Source organism: Symphodus melops, assembly GCF_947650265.1.
Source record: "Symphodus melops genome assembly, chromosome: 5".
Lineage (NCBI taxonomy): Eukaryota > Metazoa > Chordata > Actinopteri > Labriformes > Labridae > Symphodus > Symphodus melops.
The window spans coordinates 27,520,765-27,546,580 of record NC_136695.1 but is presented as its reverse complement, the minus strand read 5'-3'; the positions used below and the strand labels follow the sequence as shown (position 1 = coordinate 27,546,580).

General features: G+C 42.7%; 1 protein-coding gene across 1 annotated transcript in view; it reads right to left on the bottom strand.

Moving 5' to 3' along the window:
* The window catches only part of ntrk1 (neurotrophic tyrosine kinase, receptor, type 1), a gene marked incomplete at its 5' end in the record, with an annotated part of 28,637 nt that extends 6,587 nt beyond the window's left edge, over positions 1-22,050 (bottom strand). Inside the window, 14 exons of the mRNA XM_079343993.1 lie at positions 787-959; positions 2,286-2,416; positions 2,683-2,838; positions 4,555-4,657; positions 4,754-4,812; positions 4,914-4,931; positions 5,495-5,821; positions 7,924-8,062; positions 9,961-10,106; positions 11,179-11,333; positions 12,473-12,541; positions 15,926-15,997; positions 16,591-16,665; positions 21,854-22,050. Of these exons, the coding sequence (XP_079200119.1) occupies positions 787-959; positions 2,286-2,416; positions 2,683-2,838; positions 4,555-4,657; positions 4,754-4,812; positions 4,914-4,931; positions 5,495-5,821; positions 7,924-8,062; positions 9,961-10,106; positions 11,179-11,333; positions 12,473-12,541; positions 15,926-15,997; positions 16,591-16,665; positions 21,854-22,050 (1,820 nt within the window). The remainder of the gene's footprint in view (positions 1-786; positions 960-2,285; positions 2,417-2,682; positions 2,839-4,554; positions 4,658-4,753; positions 4,813-4,913; positions 4,932-5,494; positions 5,822-7,923; positions 8,063-9,960; positions 10,107-11,178; positions 11,334-12,472; positions 12,542-15,925; positions 15,998-16,590; positions 16,666-21,853) is intronic.
* Positions 22,051-25,816: the final 3,766 nt, after the last annotated feature.

Sequence of the window (25,816 nt, the reverse complement as noted above, 5' to 3'; positions counted from 1 at the left end):
GAAAAAATTACATTTGTCTCTCGTGTGTCACATTTTTAGAAGGCTTCAGAAACCTTGAGGTTGCGGACGTGGAGGAAATGAAAAGTACAGTAAACACTTCCAATATTGTTGTTAATTAATTAATCTGCAGGGGCGGCGGTTTACCTACAGTACATCTCTCTTCTTAATAAAGCAGGAAAGATGAGCGTTTATGTGTCACTAATGTCGTCACCACACAAGAATTTAAACTTTGATAAGATATTAATAAAACTTTTTTTTTTCTGTAGTAGCACAGCAGTACCAATAAATCAGTTCCTGGGTCATGTACATGTTTTTAATTACCAACCTGGCAGAGACGCCTTGGTGCATTTCTGTGTAAACACACAAAGAGCACAGAGACAGCGAGAGACCACTGAGTGAAAACAGAGGTCAGCCAGTGGGTTTAACCTTCTGAACATCTGCAGCTCGCCGTGTCTTTAGAGGACTGTGGTCAACTACCGCAGTGTGTGAGAGGGCCTCATGTTTGTTACAGCATCAACATCTAAAAACCACACTTCCTCACCTTCGCTCACTGAACTGAGACACATTATTTCTTTTTCAGTTAAAGTCTTCTTTTTCTTGTATGTATAATAAATTGGGGCTCAGTAGAGAATGGGATTTAAAAAAATAAAATAAATAAAGAGACTTGGATGATACTGCTGGCCTCAGTGTTGGTGAACGATTCATTAAAGTATTTCCGTTAAGTTCCCAGGTTGAACAAACTGAACACATGACTCTAAGACATCATGAAGTTTATCTGCTTCCCACCTGAGAAACCTGTTGAGGTCTCCGTGCCTCATGTACTCAAACACCATGGCAAGCGGCTCTCCATCAGTGCAGACGCCGTAGAAGCGCACGATGTGCTGGTGTTGAAGCACCGTCAGAAGCTCCGCCTCCCTCTGGAAGTCCTGCCGGGTCGACTCGTTGGCGTCCTTCAGAGTCTGGAGACACACAAGCGAGTGTGCGGTGACAAAAACGAGAAAGCTTGAATCAAGATTACTCACAGAATGAAAAGAAAAGAAGCCGTGTTGGAGAAAAACAAAGGATGCTGTTAAAGGGGATTAGTGTGTATTATTACGGAGGCTGGAATCCTTTGCTAGCAGCGAGTGATGATGTGTTGTCATTAAGCTCTGATTAATGGGATGATAAATGTGAGCGGAGCCAGATTCACGGCCTTGTGGTTATTCACATGAACCTGCTGGAAGCTGAGCTCAGGGTTAAACCACCTGGCAGACCTCTCACTCTAAAACCACAGGGTGGTGTATCACTATATAAAAGATTTAAGTATAAGTGCAGTGTACTTACTTTGACACTTGTTGTTGAAGTATCAAGTGCTTAAATTGACATATTTATCGCTGGGATATTTTTATCTGAGTTAGATAGAGGATCAGCAGAGAGCTCATCTTGAAAGAGGGCAACAAAGATCCTACGCTGGGCTGAGACTGCCCACCTCACAGCAGGAGGCTCAACCTTGTCTCCACACTTACAGGTAACATCATGGATACACTAAAGTGTTGTCCACGCTTGCAGAAAACTCATTTGAGCTGCATTTTTAAATGCAAAAAAAAGCTGAATTTTTTTTACTCAGATTTCACCCGGAGTTTCTCCTGCCAGACCTCGAGTGTTTTTTCCCCGCTGAGCTGGTGAGAGAACGCAGCAGGATCTAATCAGGAGAATTCTCCTCAAGCCAGTCTGGGGGGGGGGGGGGGGGGGACAAAGACTATATAAATAGGACCAATGTGATCAGGGAAGGAGAATTTTAGAAGTCCTCCTGAAATGATCTCGATGTGTTTTTTATGTGAAAACAGCTCGAGTGAGGTGACGTGAGAACACAGCAGGACATACTGTAGTCAGATAAACTGACCACAAGAGGGATGTGGACGTTTATTCTCTATGACAGGCTGAATGCATGTTACCGGTGTGATCTCTGTGCACTTTATTAAATGACTACATTATGGTTTCTGTTCTCCAGTATGTTCTACTCTTGCTCTTTTAGGGATCTACACATAGCATTGATGTAAAGGCAAATATATATTTTTATAACCCTGGAGTCATTCTGTTCACGTCGTGTTTAGCTGATGGAAACCCCTCGCCTTGTTCCTGACCCGTGTGTTAAAAACCAGACCAGGAGGATTTCAGAGAAAGTCCCCCTGAAATTCTCCGGTTATTATTCAGAAGTGCGTAAGTGAAAACGGCTTAACGCTCCAAATGTTTTGTGGAGATAAAACCTAAACGACGGTAACAGCTAGCGGTGCCGTTTCACTCACCTTGATGGCCACCAGCATCTTGTCGCTGTCCGGGCTTAGGTTAGCACACTCTGCCAGGTAGACTTTGCCAAACGCGCCTTCGCCCAGCTCCCACTTCAACACAATGTCCTGCCGTTTGATATGCTGCACACCTGGACATGAAATACAACATAAACATCCCTCATGTAGTTGTTGCTGTATCCTATTGTGATCACCAAATTGTTAAAACATACTGGTTAACAAAGTGTTTAATTCCAGTCAAGCATATTCACAACATGGCCTCGAGTGACCAGAAAAAAATGCCTCTCCCAAATCCTAACTCCAGTTTTAATCCACTGAAATTTCAGAAAAGTATAAATTCATGATCAAACCACAACACACCGGCAGAGTGTAAAACAGGTTAAGCAGCAGCACTCACACATGTCTTTCTCCTTGATGATGCCGCAGAAGTACTGTGGATTCTCTACAAAGCTGGACAGACCAGAGTCTTCGTCTGAGGAGGGCGGGCTCGTTCCAAAGTTCATGAAACGGAGTGACACTGCCAGGTCGTCCTCAGTGCCCAAAACTGATGAACCTAATGAAAAGTGAAGGGTCACAAACAAGCAAAAGTGAGAGATGTGTAACACCTAATCAGCCTCCAAGCACTTGTGATTGCAGCGGCCATCAAAAGAAGCAATTCCAAACCCATCCCCCCCCCCCGTAATAAATCGACGTTCTCCGCTGCAAACGTGGTTGCACATTTGTTGGTGCCATGGTGACAGATGATGACAAGCTTTAATAATCACCATCATCAACCATGCAGCAATCAGGCCTCAAAGAAGAGAAAAATGAACATGGAGGAAGAATGGTTTGCAACCCCTGACTATGGTGCATATTAAAAGCCAAACAAGTGGGGCCCAAATTGTGAAACCCCACCTCAGCAAGGCAAACCACAGAACCCCCAGGGTCCAACACGGCGGAAAATGGAACAACAAAGAGCAGCGATAGAGGGAAGGAAAAAGGGAGCAGGGTCCACTTAGGCAATCAGGCCCACTTAGGCACTTTGAGAGTGAGAAGGGCAGATGAGTGTGTACGCGTGCGTGTTGGGGTGGGGTGGGGGGGGATCTGAGCAGAGCTATACCACGTCGAGCTGTTCCTCCGTCCATCCATTCATACATCCATCCATCCGTCTTCTTTAATGGCCCTAACCATGTGGCGAAGGCCAAGGGAGGTTTCTGCCGCCATTCTCCTTCTCAGTAATTAAGGCACTTTAGCCCGGACGGCACAGCGGCTGCCTGCGTGCAAACTCGCAGCTCGGTGGAAGTCCAATATTAGTCATTCCCTCATGTGCATTACTTTCCGGAAGTCTGACAGAACCTTCTGATATTTGAAAGAATAACTTCTGATTATGGCTTACTCCACTTCTCCTGTCTGTCAGCCCGTTCAGGACTCGGATGTTCGCACTTGTACTTGCCATTTTGTGTACATAAATGCCTTCACACTGACATTTAAGATAAGTCGTGAAACATATAATGTCAGTGATAATCTTCGGCCTGGTTGAAATTCACTGTTTAAAATAAGAAGAAGAAATGTCAAACGTGATTGTCTTTTTTTGGTAACCACCTTTTCCCAAGGCCTACGCAGTGTACTTTACGTGTTCTGACGGAAGCGTCCAAATTGGGACGGAAATGTCATCTGCTTGGCTTCATTCTCCGTTGCACAGAGACATACGGAAGTTAAATTATCTGAATGATGTTGAAAACCAAGTGTTTCTGGTAAATTCCCCATTTTCAAAGGGTGGATAATTTCCTCTGAGGTCTCTCTTTGTAAAGGAAGTCAATGTTCTGTTTCACGGTAGGCTATGCATAGCTGCATCATTGCTGTCTTTAAACACATGGACAAAGAGAATCTGAAAAACGGACAAAGTTTCAACGCAATTAATCAGTAATTAACGGGACATCTGGCCGTGTTCGTAAAAGAAAATTGATTGTATATCAGAGAGCCTGTCACAGGGTGAGCCTGCTCATATTATCCCTTACATAAAAAACGTGTTTCGGTAACAACATTGATGTCATAAAGTTAGCTGTTGTAACTGAACTGTCTGTAAATAACTGCCTGACACGTGAATGTTTCAAGTTTTAAGATAACCAAGTTCAGTTTACGGCCTCGTATTTAACCTCCACACATGAGAGGGGTATATCGATCCTTCTGTGTTACATTGAACAAAGCTCATCATACATCCAAAAATGTCATAAAGCCTCTCACAGCCTTGTTATCCATGCGCTAATTCAAAGAGTGCGCACTGACTTACGGTGGATACCAAACTTCGTGTTCTGGCCACACTTGTTAATCACCAGAATCATGATGAGGAGGAAAGTGCAGGCAAACACAGCGAGACCCACAGCAACAGACACCTGTGCAGAAGTAGAAAAAAAAAGGACATATTTTCCCGTTATTTGACCGACTTTATTGGTTATTAAATTTGCGCTGGGAATGACACGCAAACGCACCACAAACACTCGACTCTCGGGGTTCTCTGTGACGTCCATGTTCGATTTCTTTGTTGGACCTGAGCAGCAGAAATGACACATGTTAAATAAAATATCTAAACACAGACAATGCAGTGTTTAGAAAACATGCAGAGAGTTTAAGTTGAGTAAAAACACTTACCTGGGACAACATTATGGACTGGCATGTGGGAGGAGAGAAGAAACACAGTCTGTCTATTGACTTTATCAGGCATTCACACAAAGACTCTGATCTGATGCAGTCTGAATGAACTATGAGTATGCTGCAATGAAGTCACTGTAATGCTTCTAGATCGAATGAATGTTTTAAACACACAGTTTGTAAATCCCACCTCGGAAGCTGTCAATCAAATCTATGATAAGAGAATACATCGAGGCTGCCGAGGAATCATGGGAGTGATTCTCTCTGCTAGCCCACTTCACCAACCCATCCCCATTCCTGATTAAAACGAACTTCGACGTTGACCGTATTCAAGACGAACCGGCCAAACCGACTTGAGTAGGAGAATATGTTGACAGCTGATGTATCCAAGTATAATCTACACTATCTTTTAATCACAGCAGCACTACGACAGCTTTCAGCAGCTGCTCAGAAACATATTAATACCTTATTCTTCATCACCACAGCCTACAGCTAATAGGCAATTAACTATGAGCATGCCCTCAATAGCCTCCCAGTTAGGACCCCATACTGAGGGCACGCAAGAGCATCAGGAAACTCACCTGGAATTATCCCCTCAGGATCTTCGAAGGGGTTGATCATGAACGTCCCATTGGCTGTGGCCTCGTCCCGTCCCAGTCTGTTCTCCACAATCAGAGTGTACTTGCCGTTGTTGTAGTGTGTGGGCTTGTTGAGTTGGAGACAACCGTGCTTCACTGATCCGTCAGCTGTGTCCAGGAAGAACTGCGTGAACGCGTACTTGCTCTCCTTCAGTTCTTTGCCGTTCCACAGCCACGTGATGGTCGGTTCGGGGTTGCCATCCACAGCAAAGGGGAAACACCAGTGATGCTGCTGCACAGCATCCCCCAGGGAGACGATTTTGACTGGAACTGCAGGAAGAAGAGAGATTTGAGGGGTGAGGGGTGTTGACTTTAACTCTTATAATCATCAGTATCAGTCTATGATCATTTCTTTGCCGTTCATGTTCACATACTTTCACAGTTATTAATGGCATTCGTCTCTCTCACTCTACAGTACATCTCTCTGCATATTAAAGTCAGTGTTTCCTTCCTTCCTTCCTTCCTTCTTTCCTTCATTCCTTCCTGCTACTTTGGCCCTGTGATTGACTGGTGACAAGTCCAAGGTGTAACCCCGTCCCTCGCCCAATGACAGCTGGGAAAGCGATGTAGATACTGGATGGATGGACTGTGGTCATTGAGGATTAATATTGTGGCTTCGACCTGCTGCTTGTTATAAAGAGTCTTGAGATATTATTTGTAATCTTTGTGCACTATACAAGAAAAAAAAATAATAATAATCACGCACACCTGGTGCCACCTCTGCATAAGTCAGCGCCCCAGTTGGGCCACCTCATTAAAAAGAGCCTGTGTATGTAGTTTCCCTAAATGTCTACATGACACACCACGATGACATGCTGAGTGTGCACCTTGATCATGTGGAACTGCTGGTGAAGTTTCCGATTGGTTCCCTTCTGAGTTTCCGTGAATCAATGTTCTCCCATCTGTACTGCAAAACCTGTGCTGACCTACTATGAATAATAAATCCTAGTTGTCTTCGTGTGCGCCACCACAAAAAGCTACCTGGAAGCTCCAGCAGACACCAAGTAACAGGAAATGGCCTTGTTTAGATCGAACAGAGCAGAGACCCCGCGAGCTGCACGGAGCATTAACCCATGACCCAGCCTCACAAAGTGCTGCGCTAAGGGGGATACCCAGGCTACAGTCAGTGTTACACTGAGTGAACATAAGCGCCGTTTATCACATTTAGCTAATTATTCGTTAACAGCTCCCCACTAATCTTACACCAGCTTCTTCTTTGCAGGGTTTAAAAGGAAGGCTGGAACTATGTTTAATGAGCTGGACAGATGTTTAGACCTCACAGTAGGCAATGAACATTTTGGAGAAAAAAAACCCGTCTTTGATGATGGCTATTCATAAAGATACACATTTTCCTTTTAACCTGAGAGATATAAAAAAAAAAAAATGAGTTTGCAAAAAAAAAAACAGAGTTGAAAGGCTCTTTTATGAGAGGGAACCCACACGAGTGCCGTGAATCAATGGCACAGAGAGCCACTCAGCAGTAAACACCCACTGTTCTGGGAGGTAATTAAGAGTAATTAAAGGGCCAGCGGTTAACGAGTGTCCGTCCACCAGGGGGGCTGATGTTGATAGATTAGCTGCACTAACGCATTTACAGACTGCCAATCACTGCGGATGAAGCGGTTTTCCGGAGTAGGAGGGAAAAGTCCATTAGCACAGGCTCAATCAGATCTTCGCGCGGGTTATCAGCCCCATTTTCCTGACGTTCATTATCTGTCCCTTGATGCTTGTGCATTTGGCTTCAGCTGATTGGCGGCCCTGCTCTTTTTGGCTTTATTTTCTAATGAGTGTCACTGAGTTGGTGATATATGAGATTGTTTCGACGGTATTTTTTCTTCACTAATGCATCTGACTCCGTTTTTCTGTGGGACCGCTGGGTGCTGTCATTCTTTCGGCGTGCGCCAGCTTCCAGATGCACTAATGCATCCGAATGGAGACAACAACAGCAAACCTCCAGGGTCAAGCTGCAACTGTAATTCAGGAGTACATTGTATATGAGGTGAAGGAGTTCTTTAAGAGCGAGGCGAGGAAAGTTCACTCTCTTTTTGTCCCTTCATTGTATCCCTGCGTTTAATGGCGAGCCATACCTGCAGCACTTCACTCGTGATTTTAACACTTCTCACCGGCGGCCGGAGTGAGTGGCAGATGACAAAGAGCTCCATTAGAAGCATGGTGGGTCCATGCTCGTATTTGGAGAGGGGGCATTTAGAAGAAATCAGTGCAGTGCATTTTCCTTTTTTCTCCGCCTGTCCACCCTGCCTGCACTCGAAAAATGGCCCCAGTGTGCTCTCGCCCTAACCTCCATTAAGCCCCGACGACTCGTATTGAGCCTGTGAGCTTTCAAGAGTGTTTTTTATTTTGAAGGCACTTACACTCAATGTCCAATTGCACCATCCTCTCCCCTGGCCCAGCTTGGTTCTCGGCCTCGCAGGTGAGGTTGTGCAGGTTGTCGCTGGAGGAAACGTTGGTGAGGAAGAGGTACCGATGTAATTCAGAGCCGCTGCCTCCATTCTGCAGCAGCGAACAGAGCACACAAAGAGCACAGTATTGATCACTTACAAGTATATACAGGGCACAGGAATAATTAAGATCAGATTTACTATGCTACAGATCAATAGATCCCAACACCGAACTTTATTTATACAGCTTAAAGCCCAGCCAGTTGATTCAAAGAGCTTTAGAGTGCAGGAAGAAGAGCAGATAGAAAAGTAGATTAAAATAAAAGTTTTTTGGAAATCTACACAAAGACAAAAAGTCCCTGTAGATGTTTGCCCTCGGACAAATGCAGCTACGAGCAGCAACACTCAGACACTGTTAAAAGCCAGTGAGATTGAAAGTGCATTTAAAGTTGAAAGCATCAATAAAGAGAGATCAAATAGAGAGAAGAGGGTTTCATGTTTTTGGGAGGCTATTGAGCAAATTCTGTCCTCAAAACATGAAATCCTGGACGGAGAGAGGGATTAAATATCTCAGGCTTTACAGTGATGTGTTCAAAAGGCACAGAGCCGTTAGACAAAAGAGAAAAGGTCCAAGGAAATAAAGGCAGCTTTAAATTGTATTTCTTTCATTCTAAGGTATGGCCTCGACATTTTTTCACAAAAGCAGTTGAAAATGGGATAAATGTGAGCATGATTACATCAGCTGTACTGAAGTATTGTCTGTAGGTAACTGCAGTTCCTCAAGTGTCCACTTGAGGCTGGCTTCAGAAGCCAAGTAATCCCAATTCGATCATATTTTTACAGCAGAATTAAACGTGTTTACAGCCTGGTGAAAAAAACTAATTTGATCTCAATGGTTTATTTCTGTGTTGGTACACATCGTATAGGCCACGGGGTGCATTTTGTCATAACTCCTCCCTTTTAATTACATGAAGGCGAAGAGTTAATTCTGCATAATTAAGGTCGTGGCTGAGTGAACTAACAGGTGGACGTGTCTTAGCTGTTTGCCAGGAGACTTAAAGCTTCACTTCCTGTATTTAGGTTGATCAACAGTTTTGTATAAACGGACGTTCCGGCTGCCATTGTTTGGCTTCAAAACACTTCTATCGACGCAAGTGGTTGATGTCACTGAAACGTCTATTTTCATGACCAGTAAATAAACTCCTCACAAAGCCTTGACAGAATGAAAAAGGTCCTTACATGTTCTGATTTGAATACATGAAAACAGCACATCCAGATGAAATCTGCATAGAGGTGCATACCACACTTCAGGAATGCTTTCAGAATCACACCATGTTATTTGGTTTCATTTTTCAGGTATGACTGTGTAGGCCTTGCATTTTTTTCTCTCTCTCTTTTTAAACATCCAGTTGTTAGTGTAGTAGTAGAGATTTGTTCTTCGTGCTGCCTGACCCTGTCTGCAAGAAGCACTTATATTTGTTACAACTGAAGATATAACCATTAAGATCCAAGGTGAGATCGGACAAATCAGGATTTTAACTTCACCGTCAGAAGTTTTATTTTTCAGTCAAGTACAGTACAAGTTGATGATCATTATTTCTCAATCCTTAGGAACATATCAACTTTAACTTGCAGATTATTAGATCTTTAAAGGTTTTGTAGAGTACCTTCAAGAATTAAAGGTTGGTTGTTTAAATTTTTTCAGGTTCAGAAGAAATTAACCAGTTTTCCTGGGATGTGATGTTTGTTCAAGCTGGGTTTTGTCAATTTAATTTACCTGCATGCTCACCAGACTTATGTCTCCATAGGGCTTTACAATCTCTATATCCTTTAATTCTTAATTAATTTGTGCCAGGAAAAAACTAAAACAAACCATCTTAAAAGGAGGAGATTGAAAGAAAAAAAAAAAGCAGAAAGCAGGGATTGCTTTTTCAAGAATAGAGAACGTTATCTTTTTATTATCTGAATTTCACGAATGTTTACTTGTGTTCTGGAAATTTGTCACTTTACCTGTGTCGAGAAGCTGGAGCGGAGTTTCTCCGTTCTCCATCTCACACTGGGAGTTGGGCTTCCTGTCACGATACACACAAACGTCAGGTTTCCTCCTTCTTGAATCTTGGATTTGGACTTGGATTCAATCCTCACTTCAGGCAGACCTGAGAGCAGCAGAGTAGACAACAACGAGTACAGGTCACTCATATGATGGTAACACTAATAGTAGAGCTGAGGTTTTTATTAGTAGTATGAGTGGTTCTAAGAAACGGGGTCCAGACTCTCTCACATGTTTCCTGGCAACAAGATGTTCCTACTGTATGCGATTAAAGCAACAATGCTGAGCGGATTTCTTCCCTGCGTTTCACTGCAGCTGCTTTCTGAAAGCTTCATCAAGATTGTTTTTCATTTTCCTTTTCCCGCAGATTAGATTTAAAAAAAAAATGTTCAGAAGATGTAATCATTGGCTCTGTGTTACATGTTGGCACCTTTAAAAGAGCAATCTTTACGATATCTACAGAATGTCATGATCATGTCGTGAGCTTCCTCTCTGATCAGACATGAAGGAAACACGTTATGTTGAAGTGCTGCTGGCCTCTCTGACAACAATAAAGCAGCCAGTATCTCGTCCTCCTTACTTTAGGTTGCAGTTTGAAGGCACCGCCACACAGCTGTTTCTAATAAGCTCCACAAGCAGAAACCTGCAACTGCACGTCAGAGCTACCTATTGCTCCTTTAAACACTGGTGGGTTCATAGTACTTAGATTGACTGTCTTTTGTTATGTTGGTTATTTGTGTCCTTCAAAGTCCATACTTTATGTTGCTTAATTTCATGAATTTGGGGAGAGAGACATTTAAAGAAACATAAAAAAAAGTATTAATTTGATAAGTCTTGTTCTTCTTCTTAAAAAATTAAGTCATTCAACTTCTTAAAATTCTTAACATTTAATCTCCCACCTCTCTAAAAACTAAAAACACAAATATTTCTTAATCCCGTTTTTCCCCCTCATTTAGCAGAGGATTTGAAAACAACTTTAAAGTGAAAAAATGAAGGTCAAACATTGATGTAAAGTAAAAAATAAGCAAAACAGATTTTGGAGTGATGGGGATAAAAAGGTATTTTCATTAGATTTCATCATATGAATGTTTTTGCACATCTTACTGGAAACATGCATGACTGATAAATAAAGACTATTATATAGTGCATACAGATGTCAACATGAAAGGCCAACTCACTGCAGTTGTTTATCACCGAAGAGTTTGGTAGTGCTTCCAATTCGTTGGAGAAACAAGACAAAATCTGAGCGTCCACGTCAACGCGCTCACTACGCTGCCACTCCTGGAGCCAGTGAAGGTTACACGAGCAAACAAGAGGGTTGTCCCTCAAAACCCTGAAAAGAAACAAAGAGGAACATCAGTTCTCTGCTGGCTGGTGACAGAGACAGTTTTCACACTTAGTGAAATAAATCCACAACAAAACCAGCCAGATTTTAGAAACTAACATTTAAGAATTTAACGTTCTGGACAACATTTTAAAAGTCCAACATCAGGGAGGCAATCCAGAGTTTCGTTTTCACTTGAGTGAAAGTCTGATATCAGACAAAGCCAGTGATTGTCACATCCCCGGGTTAAGGGTTTAGTTTATTTCTGTTTCTTCTTGTATCAAGTCCTGTGTTTGTGTTTTACTTTGTTCTTGTCCTCAGTTTCTGGTCTTGTGCTATTTGTTCCTTGTTTCCCTCCTGTCTGATTGCCTGATGTGTCTCACCTGTGTCTTAACTCCACCTCCCTTTTCTGTCAGTTCTGTTGGCTGCATGTCCTTCTCCCCAGTGTTTTTCCACTCTGCTGATTACCTGATGTGTCTCACCTGTGTCTTGTTAACTCCACCCCCTTTCAGTATACAAGCGTCTGTGTTTCCCCTCACTCCTGGCCAGTTCGTCTTGTCTTCTATAGCTGATATAGTGATAGCAGCACTTTTTGTATTGACTTTTGATTCTGATCCTGATTGTTTTTAACCCCGAGTTTGCCCGCCGTCTTTTGCACCTCTACCCCAGAGTCGTGCGTTTGGGTCTCCTCCTCTGTTCTGCACCCGTGACAGTGATGTCTTTCTTGTGTTTGACCCTATTTTTATGGATTTTATTAGCGCAGGAAACAATATGAAGTAAGAAAATGTCCAATACCCAGTCTGAAGCCTTTGACCACTGGACCAGCTGAAACATGTATCTTCATTTAAACATGCCATGGATGCAAAACTTACAGTGTCCAATTGTAGGTCACACAAAGAATAGGTTATGTTCATAAATAGATTGTTTTCAATCCAAACTGAGGCTGAATACTGTATGACTACTGATACTGAATAAGTGAGCTGGTCACAGGCAGAGGCAGATTGAGGTGCTTGCTGTGACCCTTCTGACGCTGCGGAGCCCAATCATTCAGATTTTTTTCCTCTTATAAAGCCAACTTGACCTCCTGGGTATTGGAAACGTATTTGAGTGATTGAGAGTGTTCTCATTATGAATGTGCAGTCACTCACAGGTTGAGCAGCGGGAGAAAATGAAACACCCTCCAGGAGATGTGTTCAAGGAAGTTGGATGCAAGGTTCCTAAGAGACGAAGAGAAAAGAAACGGGATAAATCACCAACATTCGATGAACTGTTCAATGTATGAACAGAATGTCACAACCTGGAGTTTGGAAATGCTAAATGAGGTAGCTACCTGATCTTACTGTACTAGATGCTAGTGTTTGTAATCAGTCTTGGTCTCAAGACCAGTCTTGAGTTTACTTTTTGAAGATCTCAATCAATACTCTCGATCTCAACTTTAAATCAAGACCGGTGAAGACCACCCCTGAAAGGCTAATTTTCCCAGTCATTACTCTGATAAGTAGGAAAACAACAAAAAACTTCAGTACGCCCCCTGCAGGTCTCTGGCTTGTCTCGGTCTCAATCCTGGTCTTGACTCGGTCTTGATCCCTACATTTTTTTATTCTTCTATCCGTCTTGTAGGACTCTGGTCTGGTATGTCTTGGTCTCGGTTACTGTGGTCTTAACTACAACACCACCAGATGGACAAATAGCTGTTTTTAAGCCTACATCAGTAAATGACTTTTGCAAACTAACATCTCCTCAAAATGTTCCTTTGAGACCGATTATACATCTTACATGGAATAATATGAAACTATTGGCCGCCTGAAAGAAAACCCAAAGCAAAAATGTTCTTGTCATTGTTGTAATCTTGTCCTGTTGTGCCGTTGAGTCTCACTGTGGTTTGATTGCTCACTTTCGGAGCAACGCTTACCTGCTCTAAATTACTCTCAGTGGAAAACGTTAATGCATCCAAATGGGTTCTGATCAATTACCTGGCAAGTATTTCTCACCAGCCAGGAGCAGCATTCACAAACCGCTCCAGCACACCTTCCTCTCTGTGTTTGCATAGTGTTCAGTACATTAGGTGATTAGTCCAGAGACACAAACTGTTCTCATGAAGGATCCTGCTCAGCTACACAGACTGAACAACTCAGAGTTGCATTCAAAGGTAAAAGTTTTCATTCTTTGCCCTTCTAAGAAGAAAGATAGATAGATAGAGAGATAGATAGATACTTTATTGATCCCGAGGGAAATTCAAGAAGGACTATTTCTAAAACAAAAAAGAGGCAATGTTGTGTCTGTTGCACAATGTTGCTTAAAGACCGAACATTTCCAACCATTAACATAACATATGTCAACACTCCGTGTCCTCAGAGGATGAATCCAGCTGACTCCAGCATCAACACAACCAGCAGTAATGCTACCCACCAGTTCAGTACTACATGGTCAACATCAGCATGTTAGCATTAACATTGTGAACACAGCAGCATGCCATTAGCATTTAGCTTAAAGAACCTTTGTGCCTAACTTCAGTCTGCTGCAGACTATTATCCAAGTTACATGTTCAAAACATCGGTAACTCTGGCATTTTAAACAACATGAATGCCGAGCCTTCAAAATCCTGTGGTGGATGAATACTGCATATCCTTTTGTCAATCCTCTCAGGCTGCTAAAATATCATCAGTGGGGCTCTCAAATGATCCTCAGACGGCCAAGAAACCAGACTGTAAATAAAAACCTCCCTCAGAAGATGACACAAAGCCACACTGGGGAGCGCACGCATGGAAGCCAATACATATTCACTCTGGCAGGGCCAAGGGTTCAATTATTTGTTTTCCTTGCTCCCAAAAGTTCATGTCAGATGGGTTAGCCATTGGGGCTTATCCATTACCAGCTCGATTCCTGCTCGGGTCCACAAGGGGTAGGGGGGTGGGAGAGGAGAGGGGAATCAGGGACAGCGGCTCATTTTCTGTTCGCCATCTTTTAACTGAACCTAATTTTGTAAGATGAGTCGGTTTATGGGTGAAGAGAAACGGTAAATGGAGAAAAGCTAAAGAGGACTCCATGCTTTAGTTTGGTTAGAGTCTGTCATTCTTCATCTCAGAAACACATCTGTCACACAGACCTCCCCGCGCCTCCCCCCCCCCCCCCCCCGAAAAAAAGCCCAGCCCACCCTCTCCCTCCACAGCGAAGTATTGATTAAGTGATAATGGACCCTTAGTGGAGTGTATTTATTATGCATCAGTTGTCGATAATCCGCCAAAGTGAGCGAGTAAAAGGTGACTGGTGGATGTCTTCTCCAATTTCTCGAGCTCGCCCCGCCTACAACCATGACCTACACCCCCCCCCCCCAACTCTGGTCCTCCACGTCCGCCTGTCTTTCAGATAAACAACATCGGACATGTCGCACACGCTCAGTAAAACGATCGGTACAAGATGCTGGCGATAAAGCTCTGCTGCTCAGTTGATTTTTTTTTTTTTATTGGACCTGGATTCCTCAACAAATCTGTTTTTTAGACAAATAAAACACTAAAGCATTAAAGATGTTCTTTTTGTGACTGGAATTCAGAGGTAGAGGTGTGCATTGTCACAAAACAGCAACATCTTTTTGTATGTTGCGGTTTTGCAGAAAAAAAAAAGGAGTAAAACTTTTTTTTTTAAATGATGTCAGAAGTATCAATTCAAAGCTTAAATAAAGTATTATGTTTTTGATATAGCTGCATTAATCTACACATTTGTTCTTCTGAAAACAATCTGTAATACTAAAATAATTTTAAAATGCTCATTACATTTTATAAGTAACCTCAAGAGATGTCAATACGATTTCTTTAGTACTTTTAAAAAGATCAAAACCTCAAAGAGAAGCACCAACGAGTCCTGTTTAAAACTGGAACCTTTAGTGACAGATGTGCTTCAGAGATGAAGAGGGACAAACTATAACCAAACTAAACAGAGCACCCTACTTTAGCTTTGCCATTTTTCTTTACCCACAATCCACCTGTAACTGAATCGTCTTACAAAATGACGTGATAAATAAAGATGGCGAACAGAAAATTCTCCACCACTGGCCGCCTCCCTCTTGTGGACCCGAGCAGGATATCGCTGAAAGGTTTTGGAGTTTGGACCTCAGTAAATCATGTAACAGAAGCAAGGAACAAACTTGTGAGCGCTTCTGAGACTTTTTTTTTATACATAAGTTGTTTTCCAGGCACACATTCGGGACCGGTGGTAAATGGCTCCGTGACCCACCTCTGGGTCCCGACCCACCAGTTGAAAACCACTGCTTTAGTACGAAAGTGAAGCCTGTACTGGGATCCAAAGCAACTGCATATTTTTTAACAGCCTTACCTCACCTTGAGAGACAGTGTAATGAAGGTCATTTATTCTTCCAGTATCTCAATGAGCTCACATATTTACCGGATGTGGATGAGTTATAACCTTCTTGAACGAGGAGTGAGTCACTGTGATGTTTGAAAAATAAAGCTCTCCCTTTGTGTGACATGTGCAGTGTTCGACGGCCATCTGAGCTCTGAGTGACACGGACAAATAGGCCGACCCATACACAGGTCAAAACATGACACGAGGCAAGACAATCCTTTTGTATCAACAAGGACACTTACACATACTGCAGCTTGAGGTTGTGCTGGAAGGCATTGGCGGAGATGAACCTCAGTTTACACAAAGTGACCGTGCTGAAGGGAGGCGGGGGGGGGGGGCAATCAACACCAAAACAAAACAAAACACAGCACATGTTAGAGTTAATGTGACAGGAATAAAAATCAGGTTTTTGTTATCTTCATCATCAACATTAATGTCTTTCTAAATAATCTAAGAATACTTTATAAAACAGAGTAAGTGACTTTTTCCTAAAAAATGAAATACAGACTTATTCTAAAGTACCGTAACGTGAATCCTCACTTACGGGCCTCCATGTGAGCTTGTGACTGCAGAGTCCCTGTCCTCTGTCTGGATTTTCATGTTTTGCTTTGTTTTGGTTGGCTCGGGACATTTCTGGGTGGGGAGCTGATGTGTATTAGCTCCCACACGCTATGGGACTATGAGTAGTTTTAGCACGATACAAGCTCAAGTCCATTTTTTCTCACTTGAGTTGCAAAGTTGTGGCTTATACAGAATATGAATGCGCATGTCTTAAACAAGCTTCACTGTTCACGATGTAACAGGACTACAACATGTTTGCTTGTTAAATGGAGGAATAAGTGGTTGAACATTTGTCGGTGTCTCACAGAAGCTATGTTGTGTTAGTAGTAGGGAAAGCATTACTCACAGGTTCCTCAGCTCTCTGTAGTTTACAAGATCGATCTGTGTTATGTTCTCCAGGCCGGCTTGGTTCTCTATGTAGCTGGTTCAGAAAAGAAAGAGAGAGAGAGAGAGAGAGAGAGAGAGAGAAAGGGAAAGGTGGAGGTGAAGATGAGTTAATCTTGCTGTGACCTTCAGCTTGTTGTTGTGATGACGATCGCCTGAGTCCAAGCTGAATGAAATAATCAGCAACAGATGGGGGGGAGGGGGGGGGGGGGGGGGGACATTTGAAAATGGCAAAAACAGTCCCAGAGTTCCTTGACCAGGGTCAAACCAATTAATGGTATGACCCTGTTACCAAGGAATTAAAACTGTTTATTATGTAAATGGTTCGATCTGGATGTATGACACGCTAGAAATATATATATGTTTTTGTTAAATTGTCACGATCCCATGATCAGGTTTTAGTTTTCAAACTTTGTTAGCCGTAAAATGTCATATAAAAGAGAAAAAGCAGCCTTTTAGGGACGATAAGTCACACTTGGCACTTACAGTAAAAGGTGAGGCTGAAATGAGTTAACCTGTAATTAATTCCAGGTAAAACGAAAGTTACAACATTAACTTAACAGCAGAAAAAGAAACTCTTTACGTGTCATTAAGTTAAATGTAAAATGCTATAAGAAACGGTCAAAAAGGAAAATGTGTGATGTAAAAAAGGATATTACTTTTGACTCATTAACTGAGCCATCTGGGAGTTTTATTCTTTTCTTTCAAAGTAAAAGTGAGACAAAGGCACATTGTTGTCATTCCTTTTCATCACTGTGCCTACAGGGAGACATTGTGGTGGTTGACAGTACAGTGCACCTTAAAGGACAAAATAGCAGCCATATTAATTATTTCAACAATTAACAACTTTTACAGAAGCAAAAAGAAAAAAACGATGGATTGGAAGAAAATGAAACAGCCATGTGAATAGCTGGAGTTTGAAAACATGTGCACTGAAAAGTAGAAGGACAGTATCATCCACGTTCTGGCCCACGATGACGTGTCTGACCTCCTCGACCTCCACTGAACAAATTAACAACATAACAAAACCAGCCGAGAAGGTCCCTGGACCCACAAACCGCAAAGCTCTTATAACATCTTAATCTTCTGCTCATGGAAAAATAATAATACCTGAAGAGATGACGAGTAGATGAGGATGATGGGAAACTATTTTCCAGACACTGGCTATCTCAGAATTACGAGTGAGCTGTGGATCAATTCAGCACTCATTACAAGGACAGCGAGCTCTTTTCAAGAGATGGCGAGATCGGACCTAACAAGGACAACTGTCTGACCCTTTCTCTGCCATCTCGTCCTCTCACTACAGCCACTCATCACAAACATACCTCTGTGTCTATATATATATATATATACACAGTACGTGCTTTTCATTTCATCACTTCAGCAACACAGTGAATGAAAGATGTACTGAGGCTTTTAATGAAGCTCTTTTCTCTTCTCCAAACTCGTAATAACTTTCTTGGGAAAGCCTTCCTTTCTGAAGAAAAGACAACAGCAAGAAATATTCATATTTCAAGTAGAGTGATTGAAAAAAAAAACACTTTGATGTGTGGATAAGCCCCTAATTGTGCACAACTCTCAACCTCAGAAAAATATGTTTGAGTATAGAAAGAAAATCCAGTTTTTATGCTTTTTTTTAAATATCTAGTTATATGTTTTACTTGCTAGTCTGTGCAGTTAGCAGTGCAGATTTTTATTTCCAAATATGGCAACGAGATGGAAGTATGGATGGATGATAGACGGATGTATGATGATGGATAATGGATGCATGATAGATGGATGGATTGATGGATGACAGACGGATGTATGATGATGGATAATGGATGCATGATAGATGGATGGATGGATGGATGACAGACGGATGTATGATGATGGATAATGGATGCATGATAGATGGATGGATGGATGGATGATAGACGGATGTATGATAGATGGATAATGGATGATGGATGGATTATAGGTGAGTGGATGATAGATGGATGGATAGTGATTGTATGATAGATGGATGCATGATAGATGGATGGATGATAGACGGATGTATGATGATGGATAATGGATGCATGATAGACGGATGTTTGATGATGGATGGATGGATGTATGATAGATGGATGGATAAATAGATGCACAGACACTGCACATGGATCCATTTGGAGACATGTCTATAATACAGATGAATTTGAATATAGATAATTTTCCTCCAGTTTAATAGTGTGTGGTGTATAAACTGAAAAAATGCCTGCAGTAATTTGTAGCTAATGGCAGCCTCTTTGAGCATGTGGCACTGTTCCTCTGTTTGTCAGCTGCAGCACACAAACCTTTTTATTCATGTCTGATTGACCCACACAGCAATAATGTGATTACAGGGCAGGTGGGCCCAGGATCACCCATCGCCTTTACTTATTGGATTGAGCCAAGTGGGTTGTATATCATCTATTGTTCCCCGGGTGGGGGCATTGACTGGCAATTCACAAAATTGAATTTATAACTCAGCGCATGATGAATTTCAGGCCCTGTTCCACGGTTAATGGCCCCTTGTTTGGTCCACGTGTCGGCTGTATTTCCTCGCACTGACAATACGGCAAAGTGTTGTTGTTTGCTGGCATGTAGAGCAGCGCGGTAAACAGAGGCAGAGAAAGGGCCGCTCGCTTATTGATCGAACGGTTCAGACAGAATGTCGAGCCTCACTCTGAGCTCCGCCGAACATGTTGAGCCGCAGGTACAAGGAAATACCTCGGCGGTATGAGAGACAGGAGGAAAGGAGAGAAAGAGGAGGAGAGAGGGGGGTTCAGGTGAATAGAGGCAGACAAGCAGCGATAAATTGACTTTGGCTTCACTGAAATAGCGTTTGAACAAATGTAGTTCCTTCTTAACAAGTGCTAATTGCTCAGATCCGGGGCCAGGAACAAAGAGAGAACAGCGTGGTGGAGCGGAGAGTGACATTTACTTTTCCATGTTGGAACTGATGGTGGGTTGCATAATAATACAGCAGCCCTCTTTAAATCACAGGTGGTCAGTTTCTACTTCTTTTTCCATGCAAAGTTTCGAAAAAGCCAGCCTTAAATAACAGTCATCTGCTGCCGACGTGCCGCAGCTGAGCGGGAAGTCTCACTTCTTCTGAGCAAAAGCTTTGCAGGTTTTTCTTCCCTCAGGGGTTTGAATGTCTATAAATGGGTTTTAATCAAACGTCTGACATGTATGGCTATAAGAAAGCCTCCAAACCTCAGCAGCAGAGTCCCTCATCTTAAACCAAATTACACTTCATATTTTTCTTTTTGAAGTCATATGTTCTTATTAATGAGTCTTTACACAAAACTGAACTCTGAAAACATCCTTAAAATTTAGCAGTGAGCTGCGTGTGTAAACACAAACAGTTCCTGTCATCACTCTACTTCATATTTAAGGTGAATTTGGAGGTGAGCTGATGTGAGAACGCAGCAGGTAATGAATAATAATGGAAAAATTCACAGCGAACAAGTGGCAGGGTGTGATGAGGTTTATCTCCAGCGTCCAGCGCTTGACCGTAGCATGTATGCAGGGGACTGGTGCGAGCTTCGTGCATGTAATGAAACAACATCACTATGGTCGAGACCACACGTAGCATTGATATAAAAGCAGAAACCGTCATTACAGCTAGGGCTCGACCGATATAAGATATTTGGGGCCGATATTGAAATCAGATTGAGAAAGCAATCCTATACCGATATGGCAGCCAATATGTATATTTTTAGATCTTTGTTCCATCTGTAGAGATCGATATTGATTTACATAATAATTGCTTTGATGACCTTAAAAATGTGTAGATAGTGTCACTGCTAATATCAGCCGATAGTATCAGCTGGCTGATTAATCGGTCGTGCTCTGATCATAGCATCAGAATCTGTGGCGTCTTTTTCAGCATGTCCCGCCTCCTGAGACCCCCCCCCCCCCCCCCCCCCCCCGACCTATTGTCCCACAGGGATACGCTCTTGCTGTAAGTTGCCAGTTGTGAACATGGTTTTAGAAACAGTGATAGTTTTAATAGAGCTTCATAGCACAACTGTTGGAAAAGAAGATTCAAACTACATTTTTGGTCCAAGAACACAGAAACACTTGAACCCTAACATCAGCTCAAAACTTAAGATACTGTCTCACTAGTTTACATTTTTCTCTCATTTCATCACAGTGTTTGGTTTTTTAAAAAGTTTTAATAACACACAATCTTGATCTTGAATCCAGCTGTCGCCTTTATATCATACAAAAAAACAAAAGATTCCACAACACAACAAGGGTGACTGGCTCTGAGATCATTCAAAGAATCTGCCGCCACAGTTTGAGGCTCACTAGACGACCGGACTCCAATTCCCATCACTCTCTGCCAGTTATCGTCAACATCAATCCATAATTGATTTCTAGTGACCAAAGTGGCTCAATAAGTGCCGTGCCTAAGAGTCAAATAGAAACAGGTTTACTCTCAAACGAGCAGCATCTGAAGCCGGCTAACGCTAAGAAAAATAACCTCTGATTCAAAAACAGGAGAATCTGAATAAATCAAACATGGAGAACTACATCAAGCCTTGCAGATACTGAGTGGTTCCTCATTGAGAGTTTTCACGCGGGTGCTCTCCAGTTTTTAGTTCTTGTCGTTCGTCATTATCTTACGCACTGTGCTAGCATCAGACTTCTGCGTAGAAGTAACTTTACGGTCAGAAAACAGAACAAAAATCGAATCTTTTTGGCAGAAGTAACACACAACAACATATAACAATTCAACAAATTCATATTCTGGCCACAGCGTCACACTGAAAGGGGGATAGCTGCCACCAAACAGCATGCGGAAAGTCACCTGTTGTTCAAAGGAAAAGCCATCCAAGACAAATTCACTGCATCACCTCAATGATTTCAATCAATTTAAGAGCTCCATGCTTGTAAACCAGATACTTTTCCTTCTGTTTTGCACCATGTGAAAGTCTCACCAATAAATGAGGACATTTAAACAAATGGAGCAAATCAACAGACTCTCCACTCATCGGACAGAAGATACAGACGATTTCCTAACCTGAAACTCCAAAGTCACATTTGAAACCAGCAGTAAATATTCCCAACTAAAATCACAACTGTGCCATTAAAGCGCCACCAAACTTATTCATCATCAACCAAGAGTGCGTAACTTTAATGCAAGCAGAGAAAACAAAGCTGAGAGAGCCAAAAAGCTCAAGACATCAGATCAGGTGTCTCTTCATACTCACATCTCGGTGACGTTCTCGCTCTCCTGCGGTGCCAGTGTCGGGATGCTGGTGATACCATCGGAGTCCAGGCACTGCAGCATGGCGAAAGAGCACCGGCAGGCAGACGGGCAGCCTCCCAATGTGGGCAGCGGTGCCAGGCTGAGTAAGGTGAGCACCAGGGGCAGGACGAGCCCCGGGGCCCGCGGTGCCACAGTCATGATTATAGAAAAACCAGAGGAGAGGTTTCTTGGTAGCTGTCGTTGGAGTGTCTATGTGGTTCACCTAAAGAAGAGAGGCTCTTCTCGTGGATCCTCGGGCAGGGTCGAGATCCCAGCTGGTGTCAGGGTCTGCTGCTGAGCCACAGCTGTACTGAGCAGCAGGAGGGGCAGGCAGGCAGGCAGGCAGGCAAGGGGCCTCTGGGGACATGTTGGTGGTGGGCTGCAGCCTCTCTCTCTCTCTCTCTCTCTCTCTCTCTCTCTCTCCTCCATGATGAAGGGAGGGGCAAGATAACAGGGGCTAGAGTCACCAGACACCTCTGAGGGGTGGAAGGAGGGGTTGGGGGTTAAGGGTGTGTGTTGATGATGATGGTGATGAGGAGGAGGAGATGGTGATGGAGATCTGATCGGTCCTCTGTCCTGCCGACAGCTCGAGGTGTAACAGAGCCAAGGAGTCAGGATGTGTGCAGAAACGCTCTCACACTCGCACTTACCAGGACTGCACAAACATCCCGCTGTATGCAACGGACAGACGGATCTTTGCTCGGGGAGAATCGATTCGTGGAAGGTTCCTTAGTGTTCAGACTTCGGAGGTCAGAGATGAATCTGATGGTTGTGGGGAAGTAAGACTCTACATGTGCAACAGCATGCAAAGCAAAGCACTAAAGGTCTCTGAGATTGTTCTTCATCAGCATTACATGCCATAGAGTGTTGTGCAACTGTTTGTTATCTCCCCTCCCTCTCTCTCTCTCTCTCTCTCTCTCTCTCTCTCTCTCTCTCTCTCTCTCTCTCTCTCTCTCTCTCTCTCTCTCCGTGTGCTCACCAGGTGTTGCCCCTCAGCCTGAGTGTGTTCAGCCACCTGTGGCAACTTGGCGATCAGGAGCTGAGCTTTTGTGTCATCCTTCTGTAGTAGGAGTGTGTTTCTGACTGAGCTTCTGAGTAGAGATTAATTGGACAGAAATTCAAATTTTGATAGAGGATTTTTTTTTGTTTTTATTTTGGGGCTTTTTGCCTTTTTTTGACAGGACAGCAGAGTAATCGGGAGAGAGCAGGGAATGACAGGAAAGGAGCCAAAGGTTGGACTTGAACCTGAGCCGGCCGCTGGTAAGACAACTAACTGCTAGGCCATCAGGCCCCAATTTTATTGGATCTTTAACTCTGATTGATTTGATTTGTTTGATTGTTAGAACTGTACACTTTGTACAACTGTACAAATTGGTTTATCCGTTTCCCCCGAGACTTATATGAAGGAAATGTTTCTCGAGGAAATGAAATTGTTCTTAAGCCACCAACCAGAACAAAGTGAGCTTTTAAAGCGAATGAAACCATCCCTGCAGGTGAGCTCTCAGAGGCTCCCTGACCGAGCCTCTAATCCTGTAACTAACATGAAGTTGCTGCAGAGACACTGTCCATCACATATATGTTCTTTACACGAGCGGAGCCGCATTTTCCCCCCTGGGACTAATACTGTGCCCCACCCCCATCCCTCTCAGTCACTCTGCACATGAGTATAAGGTCAAAGTGTCCAGACCACAATTACTGGCCATAAGCTGAATCGCCATTTTTGCTGCTGTCGTCAGGATTATCTGGTGGCTTAATTACTCTTCCCCTCTTTCTTGGTCTGAGCTCAGCAAAAAAAAACTGAGAAGGACAAGACACTTATCCACAGAGAACGTGTTTGAGCACAGGCAGACCGGAGTGATGGTTTTACTGGGACATGAAATCACTAACATTGACATGAATAAAAACCACATTTCAATGACTTTTTAAAACATTTTTTTCGCAATGTTTGAAGCCATAAATTTGTTCTTCGCAAATCCAAGTCCTCGTAAAACAATAACCAATCAAGTTATTCAAACGCCTCGTTCACAGACGTCACCAGCTCCCTCCTCAAGAGGTCCATGCTGACTTCATGACAGCTTCAATAAATCATCCATTGTGTTGTGTCTTCTTCAAACAATAGAAGAGTATCAGACAGTAAGTGGAGTTGGAGCGATATCCAACAGGTGGAAAAAGACAAAACCGCTGACAGTCTTACGAGATGATAACAAACAATTTCTGTTACCTTATTTAAAAAATAACTGCGCCTGATATTTTTTTTTTTTAAAAACCTCCTGAGAAGAAACAAAAAATGTTTTACTGCGGAAACTGCTGCACCTGGCGTGATTTCATTTGTCTTTTGTCAAACTTGTTTCCATTTTCAAACTGGACTCATTTCTGCCCCTTTTTTTAAAAATCTCAATCTGCACAATACATTTAACCACAGCTTTATCTGGCAGGCTAATTTTCTTTTCTTTTTTATTTGCGAGCAGCAGACATTTGACGGGTAATTATGGCCTCATTTCTCTCTGGGTCTTTAATTAGATTAGTGTTTTTGTGCATTATGTTGATGGATGGTCATAGAAGGGGTTAATTGCGACACTTGGCTTTTTAATCAATCTCCCCCTGTCACATTACAGATAAATACACGGGTTAGATCTCCATTCAGAGGAACAGACACAGCGGTTGTTTGCATCCTGTGATATAGACTTGACCATGTTAGCAGCCGTATCTGCATCACACGCTTCCTACTTCCTGTCTGTATCTACAGTGTGAGGCACGAGGGAAAACAAGCGTGCAAAGTGCAGAGTGCATATCCTAATGAAATCAACTCGTACACTGAGAAGCGACGAGAAGGGAAGAAAATAACTATTAGTAAATGTATCATTCGAGCAAATGCAGCCCGTGTACCCTGATTTCTGCCATAGAGCTCTATTGTTATCCAATAAACACCAACGAGCAACTTAATTGCACTGGCAAGGCTGTTTTTAACCTATTATGATCAACATTATAATACATTTAAAATGTATTTAACGTTATTGAGATTAAGAATCTCATTTACAAGAATGTCCTGTCCATGAGGGGCAGCGGCACAACAAACATGACAAACACAGATCAACATGTCCTGAGCATCTTCCTCCAACACCGTCCACCTACTTTTAAAAAGATTTGATACAAAGCAGCGTCCTTTTAACTCCTTTTCCGCATTTCAAGACATAAAGATTTTGTGACTAGGTTGCAGAGCGAAGACTGTGGCCTCCAGCACTTTCCACATGAATACAATTACTCAAGTATGAGGGAAGACGGTCGAGTGTAGCTTTATAAAGAAGGACATGCAAATGAGTTTGTCTACACTTAGACGTTGCAGAACAGTCGACTCGATCATACGGAGTACAACGAGGAGTCAGGGCCGTTGGATTTGTTATGAATCCTAACGCACCATGATATACAGTACCCAGAAGTGCGTGCTTATGACTATTGCAAATCCCTACTAGCTGGTCTTCCTACATGCACTATCAAGGCTCTGTAGATTATCAAAGATGAAGCAGCACGACTGGTCATCCAGCTCCGCCAATAAAGAGCGTCTGATCCAACCTTCCTCAAACTAGACTCTTCTCCTCTGTCGCTCTCCAGTGGTGGGACGAACTTCCGTAAGAGTCCCTTTAACACCTTTAAGAAAAAGATTAAGACCCAGCTCTGTTAATGAACACCTACGCCCTTAATATGAGTGATGATGATGGTCTTATTTGGTGATATTCAGTTTATTTTGATGCTGGTTAGAGCGCTCAAGAACAGCTGTTGATGTCGTGCTTTGCTTCTGTGTAATTCCTGTCAGCACCTGTATATCCGGTCAGACTGTGAACTGTTTGTTTGCACTTACTGGCGTTGTTTCCTCCTCTCTTGATCCTTGCTTGTGTTGTATTTACTCTCTGATGTACGGCGCTTGGGA